Raw genomic sequence first — 27599 nt, 5'->3', positions numbered from 1 at the left:
TGCCTTCCGGTCCGAAGCAGAGCAGTTCCCGTACCAAACTGTTATACAGTTGGTCAGGATGCTCTCGATTGTGCAGCGATAGAAGTTCACCAGGATGTCTGAGGACAGGTGGTTCTTCCTCAGAGTCCTCAAGAAGAAGAGGCGCTGGTGAGCCTTCTTGACCAGCTTGGAGCAGTTGGTCGTCCAGATGAGATCCTCGGAGATGTGGACTCCCAGGAACTTGAAGCTGCTCACACGCTCCACAGCCGTCCCCTTAATGTGGATGGGTGGATGTGGGTCAGCATTCCTCCTGTAGTCCACGATGAGCTACTTGGTCTTCTCAGTGTTGAGCAGCAGGTTGTTTGTGTCGCACCACTCAACCAGACGATCCACCTCCTCCCTGTAGGCGGCCTCATCGTTGTCGTTGATGAGGCCAATCACCGTGGTGTCATCTGCAAACTTAATGATGGTGTTGGAACCATCGGTAGGTCTGCAGTCATGGGTGAAGAGGGAGAAGAGGAAAGGGCTCATCACACAGCCTTGTGGTACACCGGTGTTCATTGTGATTGTAGATGAGCAGTGGTTATCAAGTCGGACATGTTGGGGGCGGTTGGTCAGGAAGTCCAGTAACCATTTGCAGATGAGGGAACTGCCCAGGCCTGTCAGTGTCCTGATGAGTTGTGAGGGGAGGGTTGTATTGAATGCTGAACTGAAGTCTATAAACAGCATTATGGCGTAGGTGTTGTTGTTGTCCAGGTGTGAGAGGACAGAGTGCAGTGCGATGGAGACTGCATGCTCTGTGCTCCTGTTCTGGCGGTATGCGAATTGGTGGGGGTCCAGGGTGGGGGGGAGACAGGATTTGAAGTGTGCTAGGACCAGCTGCTCTAAGCACTTAGTGATGATGGGGGTGAGTGCTACTGGGCGGTAGTCATTGAGGCTAGATGGGTTGGAGTTTTTGGGTATCGGGACGATGGAGGTGGATTTGAAGCAGGCCGGTACCACAGCGTGGGCCAAGGACAGGTTGAATATGTCTGTGAGCACTCCTGCAAGCTCCCCAAAACACGCTCTGAGAACACGCCCGGGGATGCCATCAGGACCTGCAGCCTTGTGGACATTAATCCTGCTCATCACCGCTCCTACATCGTTGGGGGAGAGTCAGAGGAAGGAGACATCAGAGGATGCGGGGGAGGGTTTGGTGGTCCTGTAGTCTGTAATGGTCTGGAGTCCTTGCCACATGCGTCGGGGGTTGGAGTTGGAGAAGTGTTCTTCTACCTTCTTCTTGTAATGGTGTTTGGCTTTTTTGATGCCCTTCTTTAGCTTAGCCCTGGCTGTACTGTAGGCGTGTGCATCTCCTGACCTAAAGGCGGTGTTGCGGGCCTTCAGGAGGAGACAAACATCCCGGTTCATCTAAGGCTGGTTGGGGTACATGGATCTGTTTCTGGGTGGCGACACTGTCTGTAGTTTTGGAGATGTAATCCAGTACAGATGAGGCGTACTGGTCCAGGTCTGTGTGGGTGAACGTATTCCAGTCTGTGTTTTTGAATCTGTGCTGGAGCACTGCGTCTGTCCCCTCTGGCCTTACAGCAGGTTTCACACGTTGGATGAGTGGTGAATACCTAGGTGTGAGGAACAGGGAGAGATGGTCCGATTGTCCAATGTGAGGGAGGGGTGTTGCTTTGTAGGCTCCAGCCAGGTCTTGTCCCCTCTGGTGTGGCAGGAGACATGTTGGTGGAAACTGGGGAGGACTGTCTTTAAGTTGGTGTGGTTGAAGTTGCCAGCAACAATAAAAGCAGCCTCGGGGTGTTTATTCCGGTGTTTGTTAATGGCTGCAGAAAGTTCTGTCATGGCCAACCTAGCATTAGCGTCAGGGGGGATATACACGGCAGTGAGTATGATCGAAGTGAGTTCTCTGGGGAGATAATAAGGTCTGCATTTGACCATTAAAAACTCCGCATTAGGTGAGCAGTGACTCTCAGTAGTAGTGGAGTTCATGCACCAAGCATTGTTAATATAAATGCACAAACCTCCACCTCTGGTCTTGCCGGAGTCATCTGCTAGCCTGTCGGCTTGGTGTGTGTAGCGTCCTGCTAACTCAATAGCATTGTCCGGGCAGCTGTTGTTCAACCATGTTTCAGTTTAAAACATGACATTTGAGTCCATAATCCGTCTGTTGTTAGTGAAGGAGAGCTGTATCTCATCCATTTTGTTTGCCACAGAACGGACATTGGCGAGGAAAATACTGGGTAAAGGCAGCCGGTGTGGTGTTAGCTTTAGCTTAGCCCGTAGCCCTCCGCGCCTACCTCGCCTTTGTTTACGTTCTTGGCGCCGTCTGCCTGCACTTCCACTCGGCCGGGGAGAGTGGGCAGCCTCCGGTGTTCTGGAGATCTCTGGGATGAGTCGGGGATTGGCGATAACACTGTTGGCGTTATGAGTCCAGATGTCCAGAAGCTCTTGTCTGCTGTAGGTCATGTTGAAAACTCGTTCGATTTGGGCAAGAGAAGTAAGCAGACTGAGTCCAGGTAGGTGCCAAAAATAGTGATCTTTATTTACACACTTGCGCAGAGTGTGGGAAGAAACTTGCAACAACAATCTTACAATCTTCAACGAGCAGACCGCTCCCCATCCTTATATTACCCTGATGACGTCACAGCTAGATCTTACTGGAAATGATAACAGTTCCAAAGTTCTCCTTATATAGGCATCCAATACTACTTTCGAGACAAACAAGTGTGTGATATGTTGTGCAGTTTTGTGAGACTGTGTGTCCAACCGAGAGATTGTCCTGAGACGACCTCCCTGTTCTTAGTACGTGCAGGAGTGAACGTGCGTACTTTCCATGACTCTCTATGTGCATGTTGGTGTAGGCCTGAATATGTGTGTAAGTGAATGTAGAAGGCCCTACTGGACCCACAGCTTCGAGAGGTGTGAATACAATGATATGGATACCATTTGCAACAGCTTAAGCAGATAGAATAATAGAGAACAACAATAGACTAATTAAAGTGATGATAATATGCATACATTAATATTTTGGTCAGATTACCATAGATATAATTCAGAGATTATTCTGTCAACTGGTTCAACAATGATGAATGATTGATCAATGATAGCCCTGATTATAAATTGTCACCATGAGAATACAAAATAAAATATCTCTTGTCCACACTCCTCCTCTTTGGCCATCGGCCAACCTTTACCCGAATTTGTTTCACTCCTCCGTCCAGGCGGCTTCTCGCAACGGCATCATATACCCCGGACCAGCTGAACCAGCTGAACCAGAGTCTAGGGCCCTGCTTACCAGTTTTACCAACACTCGCCTTACCAGAGGAATGAGACAACATCCGATCATCAATATACCTAGAAAAACTATAAGAGAAAACAGGGCAGACATAAACACACCCTTCCATTGCCCAAAGACAGACGTGATCCAGTCTCCCAGCCCCGTGTTCACACCTGATTGCTCATGCATGGTTCTAGATAACGTTTTCAGATTCTCCAGCGCCCGAGTGACCGTTCCGTCCGGAGCAGTATTGTTGGGAATAAAGGTGCAGCACATGTCACCAAACATTGCACATACTCCACCCTTCTCAGCCAACAACATGTCCAGAGCCATTCGATTTTGGACTCCCATCAAAGACGTCGGACCTAATTGTTCCGCAAGGCCTTCCACTGCGTCCCTAGTAAGATTAGAGAGTCTCAGCACATTATAATGCACATAATTAATGCGATCAACATTTTTATTTGGAGTTATCCATAAAAACACACTTTCAAAGCCGGCCGCTATCTGATTAACTAACTTATACTCATCTGGAACTCCCCTGGGAACTCCTATTGAGTCAATCCAGGTTGGCGAGTCCCATCTTGGGTCATATTTGTGCGTACCCCTTGTATCTCTCCTACGTCTGGCTGTCAACACACCCGTGTCCTGCTGTGAAACTGTTTCTACTCTACTTCCTATAAGCATCAACGGTGCACCTAGGCGCACCAGAGCACATGTTCCCACACTCCCCAGGGGAACCTGCACCAAAAGGGTGTACTGCCCACAATAATAATATAGCCCACCCCTTGCCCAGGTGCCTATGATTGTGGTTGGGTCACTTACATTATTAGTAGTCCTACCTGGGATCGTCCTCTGACACCAGCTTGGATCAATCCTTCCTAACGTATATCTCACGCTGTCTGTAGAGAACTCAAAACATGTATAATTATCTCGTTTAGGTGTGAATGAACCTGGTTGTGTACGTTTATCAATTGGCGGATATAAACCTGACAAAGTGGTGCAGTTACCTGTGTTCACCGCCTCTCTAGTTAATCTCAGCATACAATTATAACCCCACTCATCCTCTGGATACAGAGGAGCGGGTTCAGTGAACAGACGAGGTCGAGCTGTAGCACAAGCAACACAATCAACCACTTCCTGCTCTTTAGCATTTTGAGCCACCCAATCTAACCAAAGATTCCTATCACCAAAACCTGTGGCCCGCTCTATTAACTCTTGGGGTTTTAATCTAGTGTAATCTGTGGCAACAAGCCATGTCTCTTCTGAATCCTTGTAAGTAGCTGTCTCTAGGGGGTCCATTTGCTCTATGAGATTCATTGCAGTGTCGTTCCCTATCGGTTTAGGTCTTGGATTGAATAAGTTCACCCGAATTATCCCTACTGGATCTGTCCCTGCTTTATCTACCCCTATGACCAGATAAAACGCACCCCCGTCATACCCCGCTTCAGGGAGTTCGCTCCATGGTCCCAGGGAAAGAGTGACAGGGTTCTGTGTAACAGAATAATCTCTCTGAATGGCTATCCCTTGCAGGGCCTGTGGCACTGTTGGCCGCCATCCTACCCCTGTCCAAGCAACCACATCCTGCCAAGAACACCACTGATCTGTTATATAAGTGTAAATGTCTCCTTCCATTGATGGACCCCACACCGACTTAGGGTAACATACCATAGGGTGATAACAAATCCACACATCATATGTTCTCCAGCTGCTACCGTCTCCTGGGCATCTAATTACCTCACACAAATCGAATGTGAAGGCTGTCGTGGACCCATTAACATACCCAAACTCAACTCCCCCACTGGCTGTGAGACACCCATCGTTCCCACCTGAGCCAACCTCGCGCTTGAATTTCCTTGATGACTTGATCGGTTTGGACTCTGGAGCGGATAGACCTCTGCGTCTGGGCAATTCACCTGTCTGCCAATAAACAAACAAACACATTATAATACTTATTATCCCCAACATCCCCGTTATTTTCCAATTTTCCCACAACTTCATGATCACTGTTCCCAGGCTCGTTTTACTTTTACTTTAAACTTCGTAATAAGAGTATAACGTTATGAGTATAAAAGTATGCGATTATCGTACAAAACTATTACGACTCCTTTAAACTATAAAATACTTTAGACTAGAGCCCTAGCCTATTAGGAGCCTGAAATGAATTAATACTTGGCATGTGACGCTCCTCTTCTTTCTTCGTCTCCCCAGGTAGACTACTGGGGAGAACCGCGGCACAGGGGGAGAGGATTATTCTGCCTCTATGTTCCCCCCTGTGTTACTTGGGGTGGAGCTTATCTCGAGTAAGCTCTCATCGGCCACGGCACATTGAGACCAATGGAACCAGGTCTCACCCTTTCCCTTCAGCCGAACCGCACTGGTAGTTCGAGCCGTCACCTCGAATGGCCCCGTCCACCTTGGATCTCTCCACTTTCGCTTAATGACCTTCAGCCACACCGCCTTGGCGTCGGGTACGGACCTGTCCTCCGCATTCACCCCCTCTCCAACCTGTTGTGTGAAACTAGACACAAGAGCTTTTAATTCTTTCCAACATTCATTATGGTTTCTGTTACTTTTTATACTTTCTTCCGCCGGGACTGTTGTCCAAGGACCTGGAAACTGTCGTCCTGTCAACAGCTCATATGGTGTGAAACCTGTGGATTGATTAACACAACATCTTATTATCATCAATGCAATTGGCAGGGCTGCCACCCAATTTAGCCCCGTCTGAGCAGAAATTTTAGCGATTTTATTTTTCAGGTTTAGATTCATTCTTTCTACTTTCCCCTGCGACTGGGGATGATATACAGTGCCAAATCTGTGTTGCAACCCCAGCTTCTGTTCTACCTCTGCCAAATCTTTGTTTTTGAAATGAGTCCCATTGTCTGACCTAATTCTCTTAGGAAAACCATGCCGGGGGATGTAATGATTGATTAAACACTTAATCACACTTTTTGCATCCTCCCTCTTTGTTGGCCACGCTTCGGGCCATCCCGTCAGAGCATCTACACTTACCAGTAGATATCGAACTCCTCCTGGCCCTGGATCAATCATGTCAGTGAAGTCGATCACAATCTCTTCACCTGGTCTCTCTGGGATGGGAAATTTTCCTGCCTCTGGCTTAATTACTGGTTTTGGATTGTGCCTCCCACAGATCAGACACGTCCTGGCTTTCTCCTTGATCATATCCTTCAAAAAGGGATGCCACCAATGGCACAGATGTCTTCCCATCTGGGCCACACCTACATGGCCAAGCCCATGCGCTTCGGCAATCTTCTGTTTTGCCAGGTTGGCCGTCAACACTGGTCGTCCGTCAGGTCCTCGCCAGAGACCTCCTTCTTCCCAGGCTCCTCGACTCTTCCAGACCCCCTTTTCTTCCGGGGCCGCCTCCTCTTGGGCCTTCCTGGCCTCCTCTAGCATGTTGACTCCTACTTCTTCCTCCGCGGTTATCTGCACCATCTGTCGTAGTGCTTTATAGCCTGCTGCCTCCTTGGCCGCTCGATCAGCTTCCTGATTTCCCCTGGCCACCATGCCAGTCCCTGAGGAGTGACCTTTGCATTTTATAATGCTCACCTCCTCTGGATCTCCCAAGGCCTGCTCAAGTTCCTCCATTTCCTTCTTGTGGCAGATTGGTGCATTATCTGCTGTCCTGAATCCTGCTCTTCTCCATTGGGCCAGCTCCACGTGAGCTGCTCCAAAGGCATAAGCTGAGTCCGTGTAAATGTTGACTCTTTTTCCTTTTGCAAGTCTCAGAGCTCGACTTAGAGCAATTACTTCTGCTCTTTGGGCTGACTGCTGCCCTTCAAGTCTTTCAGCCTCCTTCACTTCAAACTCAGCCCCTTTTCTGCAAACTACCGCGTAGCCTGCTTTCAATCCTTCCTCATCTCTGTAGCAGCATCCATCTGTGAACCAATCTTCAGCTCCCCGTACAGGTTCCGCTTTCAAGTCTTCTCTTATCTTCTCGTCGACTTCAGCTCTCTTTGCACAGTCGTGCGGCTCTCCTGACCCCATTAAATCTGCCATATTGATTCCTTCGTGTGTGAAGGTCAAGTTGGGAGCGTCTAAAACTTTACTCACTCTCTGTTGTGTCAATGGTGTCATGGTGAAGGCTTGTGAGTTAACATATGCCACCACACTGTGGGTGGTCAGCACCTTCAACGGATGGTCCCTCACTATATGTGCTGTCTTTTGTATAATCTTTGACACCCCAATGGCATGCTGTGTGCATCCCGGGTGCCTTGTCTCTAATGGATCCAGTCTGACGCTGACGTACATGAGTACATCTCTCCCTCCCCCTTTTTTCTGAAACAACACCCCATTAACTATCCCGTGTGTTTCTGAAACATCAAGATAGAAGGGTTCATCATAATTAGGGATGGCAAGATCAGCCGATCTTGACAAGTCCTGTTTTAATGCGATGAACGCCGACTCAGTGGCCGATGTCCATGGCAGTTCAGCCTTCAGGTTACGGACACCCACTGTTTTCACCAAATCCCTCAAAAGGGCTGTTTTCCCTGCATAATTTGGAATGAAGTGACGGCTGTATCCTGTTAAACCTAAGAATGAGAGCAACTCCTTAACCGTACGCGGTTTTGGATGTGTCAAAATCTGATCGCGATGGGTGTTTAGCAATCCCACTGATTTGTGAGCAATGACACGGCCCAGAAATGTTACTTCTGGTCGGACCAACTGCAACTTTTCTTTACTCACTTTGAAACCGCACTCAGCGAGTCTCTTCAGTATGGTAAGTGAAGCTGCCGTACAGGCCGAAGCAGACGGAGCCGCAATGAGCAAATCATCAACATATTGCACCAGTGAACACCCCTCTGGTAGGTGGCATGGCGATAGAGCTTCTTTCAACACTTGGTTGAAAATGCCCGGGGAGAGTGCAAACCCTTGTGGCAACCGTGTGTATCTATACTGTTGCCCCCTGTATGTGAATGAAAAAATGTCTCTCAGAGACTCATGTAATGGGAGACAGAAAAATGCATTCGCTAGATCAATACATGTAAACCACTTCTGTTCTGGTGTTAATGCCGTCAATGCCGTGTAGGGATTTGGGACAGGCACCGTGTCAGTACGTAAAATGGCATTAATGGCTCTTAAGTCATGTGCCATTCTGTACTTTCCTGTCCCGTGCTTTTCTACTGGCAAAATAGGAGTGTTCCAGTAAGATTGAGAGGGCTCAAGCACCCCTACTTTCAATAGCCCTTCAATGGTTTCTGCAATTCCCTCTTCAGCTGCTCTCTTTTGCCTATACTGCGGTTTCCAAATTGGCGTTTCAGACTTCAGCTGGAACAAAACAGGCGAGCAAGTTGCCAGGCCCACATCTGTAGACCCAGCTGACCATAAGGTGCCAGGAAGAGTCGCAAGTGCGGCAACTGCATCCGCATGGTCTATTCTTTCTCTCCCATGGATTCTTGAGATTTGTTCATGCTCCAATATCACTGTGTCCTCTGATAGACAAGTGATACGGTAAATTTTGCATTTTGGCGAGTACCAAACGTCTGGAATCTGAGTAGCTTGCCAGCCCGGTTCATCGAGGGCTCTCTTGACCATTGTTCCCAGCTCCTTCGCCTGATGACCCTCATGGACCGCCAATGTAATATGGGGCACTGAATCAGGTCCCATTTTGAACCAAGGCCGTTGTTCTTCGGTTAAATTTACTCCTGCAGCGACGCCTTCAGGACCGACATAGATGTTCTGAGAACACACATTCCAGGTCTGACCCTCAAGTTCAGTCTGGAACTGGTCCCTATAAATTTCATCCTCGTTCTTATCATAATAGAGGGTCACGTGGCATGGATCTCGCGGAGAAGAATAGACAGCCAAGGCCATAATCCAAGGTTTCCACAGCTGATACAGTCTCAAAATGCCTTCATCCACCAACCGACCCCAGTAAATGTCAGCTGTAGGTTGTTCACAGTCTTTCAGCAAATACTGGTTCTTTGAAATTGTCCCCAGGCACAGAAACTCTTTTCCTCCTGGAAGTGTAACTGTTAATCCATCAGCTGAGCACATGACAGTGGCTCCCAATTTAATGAGCAGGTCCCTGCCCATCAAATTCACTGGCACCTGAGGAGACACCACATAACTGTGCTTCAATGTCTGATTTCCCAGCACCGTCCGGGCTGGATTGGTTATTGGCAGAGTCATTGGAACCCCAGAGAAACCCACCACACTAACCGTGTGTTCGGAAAGTGTGACACTGCTTGGTCTTTGTCTCAGCGTTGAGTAAGTAGCTCCAGTGTCCACTAGGAAGGTCATTTCAGTCCCTTCCACACTCATTGACAACATCGGATCTGCCATTCCCATGTCGTCTTGTCTCTGTGGGTCCCGTCAGTACAGCTCCTCCTCTCCGCCCCAGTAGGCCAGGGGATACTGAGCCACCGGCGCCATGCTTGGGTTTGGAGCTTGATGTCCCCTTGTCTGGACCACTCTGCCTCGAAGAGCTCCCTGTGCCTGGGGTGGAGATGGATAACCAAGTTCTAGCTGTCGTGGTGTAGGACAATCACGAGCCCAATGTCCTCGTCCTCCACACCTTCTGCATACATTCGGGTCCAGCATAGGTCCCCCCAGACCACGGCCCCTTGGTCCGCCTCCTCTTTGAGATCCACCACGCCCCCTCAACGACCTAGTAGCCCCCCAATTCCCCGCGGGTCTTCCTTGCCTTGGTCCATTGGCGGGCCATCGGTCATCAGGGTACAGAACCGGATCCAGATCTGGCCAATCAGGCTCCGGATTGCCCTGTGGCTGCGCCACCAGCATCTTCTTAGCTCCATCTTTGTTTTCCTTTTTCTTTTCGTTTAGTTTTTCTCTCGCCTCAGCCAATTTCAATTTTACTAACTGCCCTTGCGCCTCCTCCAACTCCTGTTTTTTCTTGCTCACCTCGTCTCTTTCCAGCTCAAGTCGATGTATGATATGCCTCTCCCATTTTGCTGAATCCGCCACCGCAAAGTCTGGATTCTTCTGTAGATCTGCTCTCACTCGTTCTGGCAGACCTGCTAACACCGCACATCGGAACCACGCCCGAGGTTCCCCATCTTGCCCAGGATGCTCTCCAGTTTGGAGAATCCACTGTTCTTTTGCGTGCTCTATAAACTCTCTAGGGGAATGTTCTGGGCTCCAAACAATCCTAGGTGTAGTGCCAATATTATGGGTCGGATACTTCTCACGCACTGCATCAGAGAGAGCATTTCGCACCCTTGCATAGGGGACATCGTTTGGTTGGCATGCAGTTCTTGCTATCTCTTCCACGTCTGCGAGGCCTCCACCTCTGAAGGTCCTCCCACCGATAGCACGAAAATCTCCCAGGGCAAGTTCTTCTCCTTCTGTAAGACTTCCTAGTCTTCTCAACCAAGCCGCTCCTCCCTCTGTGATCGGGGGCAGCTGCTTCACCAGAGCCTCAAGATCTCTGATATTATAGGGATGGTAGACTGGTTCGCCCTGTGAACCCGTCAGTAAAGGCATAGTGAGGGGCAATTCCTCCTCTATGTCACACTGCCCTTCTCCGGTTTGCAATGCAACGCTCTGCTTCCGATTCTTTTCAAAGATCGACGGTCTTTTGTCTCTTACTTCTTCCAGAACCCTCCCAGAGCGAAGCGTCTTCACTCCTGGGAGACCCTGAAACTTTGGGGCGAGTCCTCCCATTTCCAGGTTCGACACTTCTCTAGATTTTCTTGATTGTCTTATAGAGGTCGCCAAGTCCTTTTCCAATGCCTCAAGCGTTTGTGCTAATAGCCGTGGTGTTGCTACGCCTTCTTCCTCCAGTCTTTTCAAGGTCTGTTCCAACTTTATCACGGCCTCCCGGTTGTCAGATATTTTCCCAACAACATGGCCCTGCCACTGTTCTTCCTCAGGGTTGTCAACCTTTGACCTCTGACTGGTTTTTTGGTTCGCCTTTAATGGCTGCCTCTGAAACTGCAGTGAAGGTGAATCTTCCTCTGAAGTCCAGACCTCCTGGGATGCATTTCCCTGGCTGGGCTGTTGCGGTGTCACCTGACCTGTACTCATGGAAGCCACAGGTTGAGCTTCTTCTGTAGCTCCATCTGGGCTGAAAAGAGAGGGAGGGATCAAGATCACCCCCCGTGTAGTAATTCCTTGTGATGCCCCAGCAGCTGGGTGGGGCTGACTCACTTCTGATGCAGCTGCCACTGATTGAGGCTGCATCACTTTTTGTGTAGGTGCCACTGATTGAGGCTGCGCCACTCTTGTGTCTGCCTCCTCTATGCCCCGAGCAGATGTCGATGGTATAGGATTCTCCTGTACTTCCACAATTCCTCCTTTAACTGTTCCTGTTTTTCCTCCCGGCCCCCACAGGGTGCCACCCTCCAAAGTCACCACTGGACAGATATAAGGAGGGGGTGGGGCACTCAAGAATTCCTTCAGGCTGGGATATAATATTCCCTCAGCCTCGGCTTCTTTTATTAAGACTGGTTTGGTGTCATTCACTTCCTCTTGCATCCAGTGAGAAACGCCTTGGGAGACAATCATAAGCTTGCAATACTTATTTTGTTTTCCAATCATGAGCTTCTTTTCTGCCTTCACTTTTCTCCCTTGAAAACGTCCCAAGTGTTCCTCTTCAAGCTCTTTGATTCTCTTCTCACATTTCTCACCTTCAACTTGGAAGATGGAGTGAAGAGGAGTTCTGTCCTCCAATGTCTTCTGTTGATTTTCACATAATTCCTTCACTTCTCTTTCCAGATCTTGACAATGGCGGGCAATCTCCTTTGAAGTCCCCTCAGCAGTAATTTTAATTGCTTTCTTCAATTGCTGTATTTGGTCCTTCAGTGGCTTGTATCTCTTTCCCCCATCAGGGGTCACCTTTTCCTCTTCAGCCATTTTGCTTTTCGACCTCACTTACCTTTACCAAAATGGCCGCTCTTAGGCTCCTCCCTTTGGGGTTGCCTCACTGTAGTTCCCCTTTCGGCAGTCAGAATCCCACAAGCTGGTCAAGCTTAACCTCCGCTAGGCTCTAGCCGGGGAGAAACCGCCCACAGACACACATACACACACACACACACACTCTCTAATGCTCCTTTCAAGACAAAACTTCACAAACGTCTACTGCAACAATTTAAGCACCCAAAGCCAGCAAAAATTCACTCTCACATTCACTTCCCTAACAACTACAAAGTTTTCACACATGAGAATAATCCAGTCAATCTACTATGCACACCGTTTCCCTCCTTATAGCGAGAGACTCACCCGATCTTTAAAAGACTTTATATACACTAGGAAATCACAAACACAAGACTACAAGATTTAGTTTATTTAATATATTGAAATCCTTTCACCACACTTCTGAAACACACCTTCACCTACCCAAAAAGAAAACTGAGAAGCAGAGAAATGGAGAAGTAGGGAGATGGAACAAAGCCAGCAAGTACACACACACACAGAGCTCCCCACAGAGCCCCCTCTCCTCCTCTCAGAGAGAGAAAAGAAAAGAGTTTTCCTTTTTTCACTCTGCAACCACACAGGAGAAATTCAACAGACAGTTTATACCGCTAATTTACACTTTATTTACACATTATTTACACATGGGCCCATATAAACGTATGAAAACACCATATGCCAGAACAACTTATCTTCTTTATTTCTCTACCGATATTCCTAAGTTTTTGACTAATTTAAAAGCATCTTTCAGCCCAGGGCCGCGCCTTGCTAATCAATTAAACCCGCTTCGAGGACGCCCCCGCCGAGAGCGGTCAGATTCCTAAGCCCTACTTAATTTATAACTGCTCCCCGCCAGGCAACAAGGACCTCCACCAGCCACGTGAAATATCCCAGTTCACGCTTTTGGCTTTACTTAAAGTTCACAAGTCCCCGACGTTAAATAGTCACAGCCGGGTCGCACCCTGTCACTCAAACAGCGCAGTAAGAAAAGTGATCCCCTTGACCACTTTAGTTTTTAAGGGGGGCTCGAAATCCCCCGGGAACCACCCGAGCTTTTAACCTGACCGTGCGTCCACGATCAGGGGTCGCCGCCACCCGCTGAGCAACTGCGCTCTTAGGGGCCGCGCCCCAGTCCTAAGACAATTTATTCAAGTGTATTATAAGCATCACTCCCGGGTCTTAGCCCGCGGTTATTTCGACGCCCGAACCGCGTTCTGCTGATCAATCAGACCAAATACCCTAAACTACTGGTTGGCTGGCTGGCCTCCCCAGTCAACCCACATCACTTTAAACACACACCGTATTGACTTAAACACATAACCTCTTAACTCAAAATTCCCCCCAAAATAAACAGCAATAAATTTAGTCAGTCCAATATTCCCTGCTTTTAGCACTAATTACCCCAAAATCACTATGGACAGACACCAGAAGCCCATACTGAGTGAATATTATTAAATTTAGTTTTAACTTCCAATTTAGCGCCTTTGGATAAAATCAACAGGTGGCACTCACCTTCTAGTTCGCCTGGCGTGTCACTCAGATAAGCTGCTGGCCTTCTGTCCCTTTGGCACCTCCAAGCCGCACGCTCCTCTCTTCCCCAACCAGGTTTCGGCACCAAGAATTGTTGAAAACTCGTTCGATTTGGGCAAGAGAAGTAAGCAGACTGAGTCCAGGTAGGTGCCAAAAATAGTGATCTTTATTTACACACTTGCGCAGAGTGTGGGAAGAAACTTGCAACAACAATCTTACAATCTTCAACGAGCAGACCGCTCCCCATCCTTATATTACCCTGATGACGTCACAGCTAGATCTTACTGGAAATGATAACAGTTCCAAAGTTCTCCTTATATAGGCATCCAATACTACTTTCGAGACAAACAAGTGTGTGATATGTTGTGCAGTTTTGTGAGACTGTGTGTCCAACCGAGAGATTGTCCTGAGACGACCTCCCTGTTCTTAGTACGTGCAGGAGTGAACGTGCGTACTTTCCATGACTCTCTATGTGCATGTTGGTGTAGGCCTGAATATGTGTGTAAGTGAATGTAGAAGGCCCTACTGGACCCACAGCTTCGAGAGGTGTGAATACAATGATATGGATACCATTTGCAACAGCTTAAGCAGATAGAATAATAGAGAACAACAATAGACTAATTAAAGTGATGATAATATGCATACATTAATATTTTGGTCAGATTACCATAGATATAATTCAGAGATTATTCTGTCAACTGGTTCAACAATGATGAATGATTGATCAATGATAGCCCTGATTATAAATTGTCACCATGAGAATACAAAATAAAATATCTCTTGTCCACAGTCAGCAACGCACAGCAATTCTGGATGAATAATCCGGTGAAAAGTAGATAAAAAAAACCGCTAAATAGCAGATTCTGGAGAGACACTGAGCCTCGCGTTGTTCACGCGCCACCATCTTGGTCACCAGTAGTTAGTGAGCACTTAAAAGCATAGAAGGAAGTGCTTGTGTGAATGGGTTTTCATGGGTGAATGTGGTGAATTGCGCTTCGAGTGCTCCAGGAGAGTAGAAAAGCACTATACAAGAATCAGTCCAGTTGCCATTTAGTCCAGTATGTGGTTTAGCATTGTCCTGCTCTAATATGTCTTGATGAAAGCATATGGTGTTCTAAAATTTATATATACCTTTATATAATATAATAATATATATAATATAATAATTTTATATATACCTTTGAGCATCGATGGTGCCTTTCCAAACAAACTGATAATTGCATATACACTAATGCAACCCCTTACCACAATGGAGGCAGACTTTGAACTGATTGCTGATGGACCTTCTCTTCTTTAGTCCAGAGGATCTTTTCCATAAAATAATCACAATTTTTGATTCGTCCGACCATAGAAAAGTTTTTGAAGAGCAAGGAGGTCCTGCGTTAAACTTTTTTTTAAAATCCTGTAAATGCGATAAGTTGATTGATACCACAGGCACGTCTGCTAGAAGGTTAAGGGGTAACACAGGCGGTTGCCAGTATTTTCCAGCCTTTTGTTGTCCCTGTGCCAACTTCTTTGAGATGTGTTCTTGTCACCAAGTTCAAAATGAGCTCATGTTTTTCCTGAAATAAAATGTTGTAGCTTGAGCATTTGATTTGCTTTTTTAAATTCTTCTACTGATGGCATATGGGTTTATGAGATTTGCAGTTTACACACACTGTGCCATAACTCTTGTTGCCATCTCCCTCCAACAGATTTAGAAGCTCAGTACTCTCTTACCCGGGCTCAGCGGGTCAGGGCTGCCATGTTTCCAGAGACTCTGGTAGAAGGGGAGGCAGCCATGCCTGTCCAGTCAGATCCCTCACAGCAGAGCAATGTGCAACGACTGGCTGAACCTTCTCAGCTGCTAAAGACAGCTCTTGTCCACCTGATAAACTACCAAGATGATGCTGAACTGGCCACCAGGGCAGTGCCAGAACTCACCAAGTTGTTGGGAGACGAGGATCCGGTACAGAGCTCACACAATCAATTACTAAGGATTAGCTTGTTGAACACCAAGGAAACAGTGTTTTTTTAGATGGCTAGCTTCTTTATTTTCTAGGTTGTCGTGAACAAGGCGGCCATGATTGTCAACCAGCTAACCCGTAAGGAGGCCAGTCTCCGTGTGCTGGTGCAGTCTCCAGCCATGGTGGCTTCCGTGGTGTGTGCCATGACGACAGCAACTGACATGGAGACGGCACGTTGCACAGCCAGTGTGCTTCACAGCCTATCGCACCAGAGGGAGGGACTGCTGGCCATATTCAAGGCTGGAGGGATACCAGCACTGGTCCGAATGCTAAGGTACAAATACTTAGATTGTTGTTATTAGAATTATGTTCAATGATTTTGCCGTGTCAGCACTTAGGCTAAAACATTATGCCAAACTGCCTTCTATACACCAGAGGCTTTGCTATACTTGGTAGCAGAATCTGGCAAATTGTGTCCTGTTATCTGGACGTAGTGATTATGCTCATTGTCAACGTGGTTTGGCAACGTTACCTTGAATCTAAACCTTGTACATCTGTTGCAAGCAGGACTTTAAAGTATTGAACATTTCAGTGCTTGAAATATGTTTTAAGGGCTTTGCAGATAAAATGGTTGGGAATGACGTTCATGAAATGAAGTACATAAAGATGAAATAATAATGAACATTTCTAGTACTATAATTGATACAAATAAAAAATAACAATTTGTACAATTATAAATAAGACAAGTATATGGCAACTTAAAATACTTGCATACCGAAAAGCAAAACACAGAGGAAGGCCATTACAAATGCTCTAAATATGAATCTTTGACTTATTAATGTCCAGTCCAAGATGTAAAAAAAAAAACAAACAAAACTGCTGGTCATTTTGAATACAACACTTATTAAGAATGCAACCACCAACTTTCTTTTACAGTTTTCACTGATTGTCTATTTGTCTCTAAACAGAAAATAGTTAAGAAAAAGGCAACATCAATGCTAAACCCCAACACCGTACAAAATATGGGACAGCCAGGAGCAAGGAAAGAAAAAACTAAGGAAAAACAAAGCTCAGACACACACATGCATGAGGAATGGGGGAGGCCATAGCAAAGAACTAAGACAAACTGAGGGAATAAATAAACAAACTGATGAGGGCAACAGGAGACACCTGGGAGGACATTTGTACCTAACTGGGATGTAAAATTAAATAAAAAGCACAAGAGACAAAGGTCTAACAAAATAAAACAGGAAGTAAGTGAACTTGGAACAGTAATGTGGACTTGTGAACAAAGGAAGGGCAGGCATGCACACGTTCGGACAACAATGTTAATTGTACTAGACCGTCCTGTCTGTAGAAATACAAGTAAAGTTTTCTGGCAGAAATCAGACGTCTAGATGTTTGAAAGGCTGACAAAGTCCACACACAGTCAGGTCCTGTACTGTACTGTCATTTGAAAGACTGAGGTTTGTGTCTTTTATGAAACTATTGAAATATAATTGCTAGACTCATTTGAATGGTTTTCATTTAATTACATTTAGCTAGACAGCAGAAATATCTGCTCAAGTTAAATATTCAGTTTAACATTATCCACCTTAACATGGCTATTCTTATGGGAAGATCAGTCACTGTGCAACCGCAGTGAGAGCTTGGTCCCCATTTAGGCAATACGTTGGACCCATTCCACCCATTCACAACAACAGTCACCTCTAGCTGAACCAGGTTTAGGGAGGGGCAGCCATCTGCCGCTACCGGTTCAGGGTAATTGGAAGAAGGCAGATTAAAGCTCTGACTGTTGAGGAGAGTCAGAGATTAATTATAATTAAGTATTAAGCATTAAATACAGAGTGGTGTATAAATGCAAAGTGAAAAACAACACTCGGTGCATCATGGAAAGCTCACAGCAGCTTAAACCTATTGCACCAAAATTAACGATGATTCACGGTCCACTGATCTGCTCCTAAACTATATGCTTTATCAAAAATGATAGTTTTAAGCCTAATCGTAAAAGAAGAAAGGGTCCCTGTCTTCCAAATCCAAACTGGAAGCTGGTTTGGCAGAAGAGGGACTCTGAAGCTGAAGGCTCTGCCTCCCATTCGACATTTAAATATGCTAGGAACCACAAGTAAACAGCAGTCTGAGAGCAAAGTGCTCTATTGGAGTGTTATGGTACTATGAGGTCTTTAAAATAAGCATGGGAGGAACAGGGGAAGAACACATGCTGCTAATGATTTTGCTATGAGCAAAGCAAGTTTTTGTAGCAAATTCCTAAAGACAAAGTTAGTATTATGATTCAGCAGGGTGTAGAAGATTATTCCATGAAATTAGTTATTATAAAAGAAAAAAAATAGATAAGCTACACAAAAAACTTTTGGCTAATGGAACAGGAACAGGAAATAATACCACACCACAGAGAGAGCCAAAACCAAGTAGGGGCGGAACCACCAAATTCTGTGGTTTGGCATCATCAGTTGGAGACCTCCAGCTTGCAACGGGGCATTTTGCTGCTGAGTGTAATACAGCGGGAATGAGAAACAACTGTTCCAAGTCTGATGCCAAGATTCTCAGGCAAAAAAGGGTAGAGTGCCAACGTCAAGGCAGAAATGAGTTGCTGCCCCAAACGAAGGAATTCAAGTATCTCGGGTTCTTGTTTACGTGCAAGGTGCAAGTGGAGCGGGAGACCGACAAATGAGTTGTTGTGGCATCAGCAGTGATGGACCTCTGTATCGGTCTGTTTAAATGAAGAGAGAGCTGAGTGTGGAAGTGCCCTGTTTTACTTATGGTCACAAGCCCTGGGTAGTAAGAATAAGATTGCAGATACAAACGGCAGAAGTAAGTATATATACACTTTAATGAAGTGCATTCATGAATAATATAAATTTTACGAAAAATTGTTTCCAGGGGTTAAAGGGATAGAACTTATTTAAAAGTCCTTAGAGTACTTATGTGCTTAAGATTTTCTCCACCTTCTTTACATTGTTATATGTGAGTGTCTACTGCATGTTGCCTCCTTGATATAGATATCCTGTAGCCCATATCCTCTTTACCAACATACCCAGTCAAACAAGGAGCTTAACAAAGTTTATCAACAGAAAATTGTAGCAGATATGGCTAACAGGCTAGCAGTACTGATTATGGGAACTATTCCAACCTTCAGGCAGGGCTGCTAAAAAATTCCATACACTCAGGCTTAACAGAAGAGGATATTTCACACTCATAATTGATTTGGGAGCTTAATTTGTACAGAAAATGAAAGAAAATTGAATTTAAAGAAGAGAAAATGAAAAAGAGCTTCACAGAGAGAGCCCTGCTTGGTGCATTAATGCTATCAACATGCAGATTTCCTTTACCCTCGCTCCATTCTTTCCCATGCAAATCTGACCTATTCATATGTATTATATAAGTTTTTCAAAAACTATTTTAGATATTTTAGATAGTATTGTGATCCATGAGAAAATAGCATGCATTATTTTCAAGCTAACTTTTGATTCATGTTTTACACATGTTTATTAAATTTTTAGCATTAACAACATATTTTTTGAGGTGTTTTGCACGAGTGTTTCCAGGTCATCATCACATTTCTTGAACCTTTCTTTGATCAATGATTGTATTAAATAGAAATAATAATAATATTAAAGTAATAATTACACACTTTTAAAGTTTGCTTATTGTTATTAATGTGTTATTGAATAGAAACAGGCAGTTTTGCATTTTGCAGTGCTGACTCCTGCTTATTACCCAGAAGCTGCCAAACATAAATAATTGCATTTAACAAGCCTGAACAATAAACACAATATTTACATCATTGATTAAGCAGAATGCTGGAAACCTAAGTTAGGATTAATTTAATCACTTTGTTATTATGCTAAAGCATCAACAAATGTAACCTCATTATTATGAGGCTATTACCATTTAAAGCCTTCTTACAAAAAAACAAAGAAAAGAAAAGTCTAATGCACAGATATTACCTTTTTATTGCTAGCAGGTTATCATATTGTTACCAATGTATTCTGCAACTATTACTAACTGGTTTTGCCTCATTGCCGAAGCTTTTTTTCCACATTATTACCCCATGTTGTTGGACCCTTTTTGTCCAATTAAATTAATTCCAGCATATATATTAATAATATTAATATTATTTATAACAATTATTTCTCAGCTGTAAACATTGTTGCTACCATTATGTTATCTGGTTATTACTTTGGTAATTGAGTGGTAATAACTTAATAATTTCCAAATTATCTTGTTACTACACTATTACACATTATTATTTAGCTGTAATAGAAACTGATGTTATATACATTTTTCATTGATTATTACTGAGCTGTCAGCGCAGTGGTGGTAGAAAGGGAAACCATTTGATGAGAAGCTGATGCAAACAGTTCTGTGAGGAGCTTGGTCTTACCTTGGGGATGAGTTTGCTGGGACATGCACTCCCGCAAAGATTTTGGCATTGTGCTAACACACAGCTGGATACTCCAGACTAACAACTGCAAAAATGTCTGCTTGATCAAAGCAGTCATACTTTGTGCTGCTGATGGTTCTGAAGTCTTGGTGGATTTAGATATTTACATTCAACAGTATAAAAACAGATATCAAAGTAGCCATCAGGGCTGTTTTTCCAAGCGGGCCCATATGCATGTACTATAAAGTTAGAACACGCAAGTGTGGCACCTAAAGAACATCATCAGTTAATTTCTAGAAGCTTCTAGAAACAAGGCCTGCTACTCAGCAGCCATATTAACACATCTGAGCACCTTTACGCACAGTGTTTTTTGGGGCACTACCTTATTTTGCATTTTCATCCAAAAGTGGTATTCTACCATCGTTTTTGCTGTTGCAGAATTCACCAATAGCAGATGCTTCATGAAGGGAATGGTGCTGCTATCAAGTCATGGACACTGGAAAAAACGTCTTGAACTCAAGTCTCAGGGATTTCTTTAGAATGAGTTAGTTATCTGTGTCTGATAGAAGTCAGTTAAGGTCATAAACTGACTAATGTGCCTTGAAATCTATTAATTTTATGGAATCTCTATCCTTTTCCATTTTTCATTGTGCAGTTCACCAGTAGAATCAGTCCTATTTTACGGAATTACCACTCTTCACAACCTGCTGCTGCATCAAGAGGGAGCTAAGATGGCTGTGCGTCTTGCTGATGGCCTGCAGAGAATAGTTCCCTTATTGAAAAAGAGCAACCCAAAGTTTTTAGCCATTACTACAGATTGTCTGCAACTCCTGTCCTACGGAAACCAGGAAAGCAAGGTGAGAAGAAGACCCTGGAGCTGGAAAGGAGACTATTGGTCGACTTATTTTATTTAATACCTAATCAACACTTCCTACTTCCTGTTTCTTGTCAGCTGATTATTCTAGCCAATGGGGGTCCAGAGTGTTTGGTTTTCATCATGAGAAACTACAACTATGAGAAGCTGCTTTGGACCACAAGCCGTGTCCTTAAAGTGCTGTCGGTCTGTCCCAGCAACAAACCAGCTATAGTAGAAGCTGGTATGTAACTACTGCTGAATATACTGTGGGCTTAGCGCAACATGCTACATGTTCTGTAACCATATGTTCACATGTGTGCTCAGGAGGCATGCAGGCTTTGGGGCAGCATCTTACAGGGTCTAGCCAGCGTCTGATCCAGAACTGTCTGTGGACACTCCGTAATCTCTCAGACGCAGCAACCAAACAGGTACAGTGATGACATGAAGTCACTCGTGTGTATCTAAAGATAAAGAAGCCAAAACAAATGATCGCTGGTCATTAGTTAAACTGATAACTTTATATAAGCTGGTTCACATGTGACGTAGTGAGCAGGGGTTTGAAATGCAATATCAAGCTCCTAGACAAAATATCCCATTAACACATCCCCTTAAAACCCAGAACCCTAAATGGTGCAATCTTGGCCTTGTGGATGATTCCTGTGGCTCTGATTTTCATTTTTTACAAAATCCTAACGGTAACTTCTAGATATGCAACACTTTGAGTGCTCAGAATAGAAAAGGTATGTAAGTATCATTTCATTTGCAAGTCACTTCAGTTAGTGCAGTTCAACAGTTGCTCTTAACTTGCTAGCTATGACATTAACACCACTGACACACAATCCTCAAGCACCATGTAATAAATTTCCATCAAAATATCAGTTAGCAAACTAACTCATTCAGTGGATTGGAACAGGAAAAGTACTTTGATGTTCCACAATTGCCTTCACAACTGCTTCATGGAGCAATAATCATGATTATCAACAATTAGGAGAAAAATAATCCATTTGGATTTTCAGAATATACTAAATATGACATGAGAAGGAGGAGAAGATTACTATACAGGGAGTGCAGAATTATTAGGCAAGTTGTATTTTTGAGGAATAATTTTATTATTGAACAACAACCATGTTCTCAATGAACCCAAAAAACTCATTAATATCAAAGCTGAATGTTTTTGGAAGTAGTTTTTAGTTTGTTTTTAGTTTTAGCTATTTTAGGGGGATATCTGTGTGTGCAGGTGACTATTACTGTGCATAATTATTAGGCAACTTAACAAAAAACAAATATATACCCATTTCAATTATTTATTTTTACCAGTGAAACCAATATAACATCTCCACATTCACAAATATACATTTCTGACATTCAAAAACAAAACAAAAACAAATCAGCGACCAATATAGCCACCTTTCTTTGCAAGGACACTCAAAAGCCTGCCATCCATGGATTCTGTCAGTGTTTTGATCTGTTCACCATCAACATTGCGTGCAGCAGCAACCACAGCCTCCCAGACACTGTTCAGAGAGGTGTACTGTTTTCCCTCCTTGTAAATCTCACATTTGATGATGGACCACAGGTTCTCAATGGGGTTCAGATCAGGTGAATAAGGAGGCCATGTCATTAGTTTTTCTTCTTTTATACCCTTTCTTGCCAGCCACGCTGTGGAGTACTTGGACGCGTGTGATGGAGCATTGTCCTGCATGAAAATCATGTTTTTCTTGAAGGATGCAGACTTCTTCCTGTACCACTGCTTGAAGAAGGTGTCTTCCAGAAACTGGCAGTAGGACTGGGAGTTGAGCTTGACTCCATCCTCAACCCGAAAAGGCCCCACAAGCTCATCTTTGATGATACCAGCCCAAACCAGTACTCCACCTCCACCTTGCTGGCGTCTGAGTCGGACTGGAGCTCTCTGCCCTTTACCAATCCAGCCACGGGCCCATCCATCTGGCCCATCAAGACTCACTCTCATTTCATCAGTCCATAAAACCTTAGAAAAATCAGTCTTGAGATATTTCTTGGCCCAGTCTTGACGTTTCAGCTTGTGTGTCTTGTTCAGTGGTGGTCGTCTTTCAGCCTTTCTTACCTTGGCCATGTCTCTGAGTATTGCACACCTTGTGCCTTTGGGCACTCCAGTGATGTTGCAGCTCTGAAATATGGCCAAACTGGTGGCAAGTGGCATCTTGGCAGCTGCACGCTTGACTTTTGTCAGTTCATGGGCAGTTATTTTGCGCCTTGGTTTTTCCACACGCTTCTTGCGACCCTGTTGACTATTTTGAATGAAACGCTTGATTGTTCGATGATCACGCTTCAGAAGCTTTGCAATTTTGAGACTGCTGCATCCCTCTGCAAGATATCTCACTATTTTTGACTTTTCTGAGCCTGTCAAGTCCTTCTTTTGACCCATTTTGCCAAAGGAAAGGACGTTGCCTAATAATTATGCACACCTGATATAGGGTGTTGATGTCATTAGACCACACCCCTTCTCATTACAGAGATGCACATCACCTAATATGCTTAATTGGTAGTAGGCTTTCGAGCCTATACAGCTTGGAGTAAGACAACATACATGAAGAGGATGATGTGGACAAAATACTCATTTGCCTAATAATTCTGCACTCCCTGTATTTATATAAGTTTTAATAACATCACGACTGTCAACTGATGCCTAGAAAAAAACCTAGTAATACTTGTTTGGTTAGACATCCTGCTCCATAAAATGTATAGAAATGTATTTATCCCAGGACATTTTGTAGTTTAACTTTGTTCCAATACATCTCTGCTATGATTGATCCTTTCTTTATCTCTATTGGTTCTGCTCTGTAGGAGGGATTAGATGGTCTGCTGCAGATACTGGTCACTCAGCTGGGCTCAGATGATGTGAACATGTTAACCTGTGCCACCGGCATTCTGTCCAACCTGACATGCAATAACTCACGCAACAAGGTAATCATGATGAGATGGCAGACACACAACTTTCAAGACTACATGGAACTAACATGTAAACAAGTACAATTTTAATGTCTTAAGGTATACAAACACTCACATACACATCCTGTTGGCCTGTCCAGATTGTAAGCTGGACAGGCTCTAGCCCTAACGCAACCCTGAACTGGATAAGTAAAAGAAAAGAAAAATCTATGATGTCACCATTTCTGTCAGGAATACTTTCCACCACTTACAAGTGTTGTAACAGTAAAGGATTTCTAGAACGCTGCAAGTTCCAACAAAAAGGTGCGATGCTGTGTAAAATGTAAATAAAAACAGAATGCATGAACTCATATTTTTTATTATAACCACAACACAGAAAACATATCAAATGTTTAAACTGGGACATTTTACTATTTCTTAAAAAATATTAGCTAATTTTGAATTTGATGGCAACAACATCTCTCAAAAGTTGGGACAGGGCAACAAAAGACTGGGGTGGTAAGAAACAGCTAGAAAAATGTTTTGAAAATAATTATGTTATTTGAGAAGAGGTTAGTAACATAAGTGTAAACCAATAAATAAAAATGTGCAGAAGTGCAGTTTTCCCTTCCCACTGTTGCCAAAGCGCTAGCTCATAGGCAGAGATGGGAAGTAGCAAAGTACAAATACTTTGTACTTAACTGTACAGATACCTGAAAACTGTATCTGTAATTTACTTGAGTAGTTTTTTCCTGACTACTTTTTACTTTTACTTCCTACATTTTTAAACAAATATCTGCACTTTCTACTTCTTACATTTTCAAAACAGGCTTGTTACTTTTGCTTTAGCACATTTGGGGAAAGTTATTATTTTGTTACTGTGAGCCTCCAAACATCAACACGATTTAAGACTAAACAGATGAAGGGCAATTCAGTTTGTTTATTAATCACCAGAGGATGTCACACAAAAAGAGATGGTGTGTGCTAAAGTCATGGGTTAAAAGTGGTGTTTTTTTGCTTTGTTTTCTTTTGGGGTTTTTTGTTTTGTTTTTGCCACAACACCAGAATGTGGTACTTCGGCATCTAGCAAGTCCAACTAAAGAGTGATCATAAAGGGAGTGATTTTTTTTTAAGTGGCAGGTAATTTCAAATGCAATGTTTCTATCAGTTCAACAGACATCAGCAAACACACAAACTGTCTTTAAGTAAATAAAAGTATGTGTGACTGGTGCACAGTGGCTGTGGTTTCATGAGTCAGAGTGAGGTTACATCAAATATAGGAGAGATTCATATGAATTTGATAATCCTTAGATCCACTGACTAATTCCACCTTCATACCAACTTTATACCATCTGGGAAAAAGACATCATAAACAGTGTAGTGTCAGTATAGAGGATGGAAATCACCCAGGAGAACTCATGAAACATCTGCTGACATCTTGTTGAATTCAGTTCCCATCTGATATTATTTTATTTTATTTTATTTAATGTTAATATAGCACAAGGTTCAGTTAGCTTTGCACAAAAATGTCTCCAAATGTCTTTGAGTACATTTCAGAGCCTCTACTTTGTAACTTTTACTTGAGTATTCTTACTTCAGTACAGCATATCTGTACCTTTTCCAACTCTGCTAATAGTGGCTTATATGATTGTTAGAGTTTTCTCTATTTTCTTTGTGTTGTTGTAGGGTCTATCTTACAATATGAAGCACCTTGAGGCAACTGTTGTTGTGATTTGGTGCTGTATAAATAAGTGAATTGGATAGGCTGTCCACACTAGTGTAGTCTTGTTTAACAGAAGTTACCAACTGGCTCTCTAGGAATGATCTTGTTTTAAACACCAACAACATTGAGACCATGGTTATAGCTCCTCCTGAAATATATCTTAGAAACATTCAGGCTCTTGCTTTTGGTTGTTCAACTAAGTTCAGCATTCGAAGTCTTGGTGTAATACGGCTTCGACTCACATCTTTCAGTTAGGAACATTTCTAAATTGTGAGATATGGTCTCATCAGCCGACCTGGAAAAAATTATCCATGCATTTATGTCATATCATTTAAATAATGGTAATGCCCTGTTTACCGGCTTGGACTAATCATTTCTTTCACGCCTTCAAGCTATAGAAAATGCTGCAGCCAGACTATTAACACGTTGTAGCAAGCAAGCTCATATTACTTCTTTTTTATATTCTTTACACTGGCTCCAAATAGTTTTTAGGATTTGTTTTAAAATTCAGTATACAGAACAAGCTGCAGATTTTGTTTCTCAACTTCTTAAAAAAGACACTGCTGTCTTTGTTCACAGGCTCAGAGTTTATTAGTTGCTCTCCGTATTGTGGGGCGGCGCAATGATTGGTGATTAGCACTGTTACCTCACAGTAGGAAGGTTCTGAGCTCCAACATTAGACCAGGGTGTTTCTGTGTGGAGTTTGCATGTTCTCCCTGTGTTTGCGTGGGTTGATCTCTCCGGATACTCCGGCTTCCTCCCACAGTCCACAGACATGCAGTCAAGTTTTAAAATACACAAAACACACTGCTGGCAAATATCATTTTCTAAATGAGCAGAAGCTTCTGCATATTGTACAATATGCAGAAGCTTAGGTGCGATGTTCTGGGCTTTTATAAATCCATTTTTACGCATGCTGGCGTAGTATGAAGACATACTACTATGAATATTTCCTGAAATTCTTAAGTTCTTATTGCCAACCAAAGTCATTACAAATATCAGATTAAATAAATGGCCAACAGATTTTATTTGTTCATGTGTGTGATTGTGTCACAGTGGTCATGAACACCTCAGCTGTGTACACATTTCAATTCTAAAGAATGTCAGTTTAACAAAGTGATGTAACTTAATGTTTACTTGTCTTTGTTTTGATGTGTGGATTCACATTTGTATTTCATGGTGAAAAAAACCCCAGACTTCTGTTCCCCATGTTTTCCTACAGACACTGGTGACTCAGTATGGTGGAGTGGAGGCATTGATCCATGCTGTGCTTCGTGCTGGGGAGAAGGAGGATGTTGCTGAACCTGCGGTCTGCGCCCTGCGGCATCTCACCTCCCGCCACCAAGATGCCGAGCTAGCCCAGAATGCTGTGCGTCTGCACTATGGTATCCCAGCTATTGTTAAACTACTGGGCCAGCCCCACTACTGGCCTGTAGTAAAGGTAAGGACAGACAGTGATGTATACTATTAGAGATAACATGCATTGGAGCTGGTAACTAAATTAGCCTCTGTGGGTCAAAAGAATTGGAAGAAAGGAAAAGAGAAAAGCGCCTTTGATACTTAACCAACCCTTCATTGGTCCAGCTTTCCATTCATAAAAATTCATGTTACTGCATATGTTGAACGCATTCATGATGTTCAACATATTCACAAGACGGAAGCCAGCCTGAGAAAGGTAAGCCAAGGGTATTGCAGTGTCTCCTCAGCATAACAGAAAATGCAACAGCTTCCTTCCTTTTTGGATTTATATGTGCCGTGTCTTTTTGTATCAACAGTCCCTTGCACCATTGTCCTCTGGAGAGCTGCACTAAATATCTTTATGAGAGGTTTACACAGGGTCCTTCTCCACCCCTAGTAATGACCTTTATCCCAACACAAAAAACTACCTTTACTCCTGGATATGGGCCAAACATGCTTTGGCCCATGCTGGCTTGCTTGTGGTTTCCTCTGGTATAAAGAAGTAGAATGGCAAGCACAGCTTTTAGCTTTCAACATAGTCTTTTACAGAACATATTCCCAGTTTGTATTCAGGAGTCACCCCCTCTACTTTTAAGATTAGGCTTAAAACTTTCCTTTTT

General features: G+C 43.8%; 1 protein-coding gene across 6 annotated transcripts in view; it reads left to right on the top strand.

The window, feature by feature from the left end:
* The window catches only part of LOC146389306 (junction plakoglobin a-like), a 119286-nt gene that overhangs the window by 62650 nt on the left and 29037 nt on the right, over positions 1-27599 (top strand). For all 6 annotated transcript variants that reach the window (XM_084927101.1, XM_084927100.1, XM_084927099.1 and 3 more), the window contains 7 exons: positions 15379-15632; positions 15726-15964; positions 20691-20892; positions 20988-21132; positions 21216-21319; positions 23715-23834; positions 26744-26962. In XM_084927101.1, coding sequence (XP_084783227.1) covers positions 15379-15632; positions 15726-15964; positions 20691-20892; positions 20988-21132; positions 21216-21319; positions 23715-23834; positions 26744-26962 — 1283 coding nt within the window. The remainder of the gene's footprint in view (positions 1-15378; positions 15633-15725; positions 15965-20690; positions 20893-20987; positions 21133-21215; positions 21320-23714; positions 23835-26743; positions 26963-27599) is intronic.

The sequence above is a fragment of the Perissodus microlepis genome, chromosome 4, assembly GCF_051167445.1.
Source record: "Perissodus microlepis isolate ML-2025 ecotype Zambia chromosome 4, ASM5116744v1, whole genome shotgun sequence".
NCBI classification, from domain to species: Eukaryota; Metazoa; Chordata; class Actinopteri; order Cichliformes; family Cichlidae; genus Perissodus; species Perissodus microlepis.
Note: the sequence above shows the minus strand (reverse complement) of the source record. Positions and strands in the feature narration are given on the sequence as shown.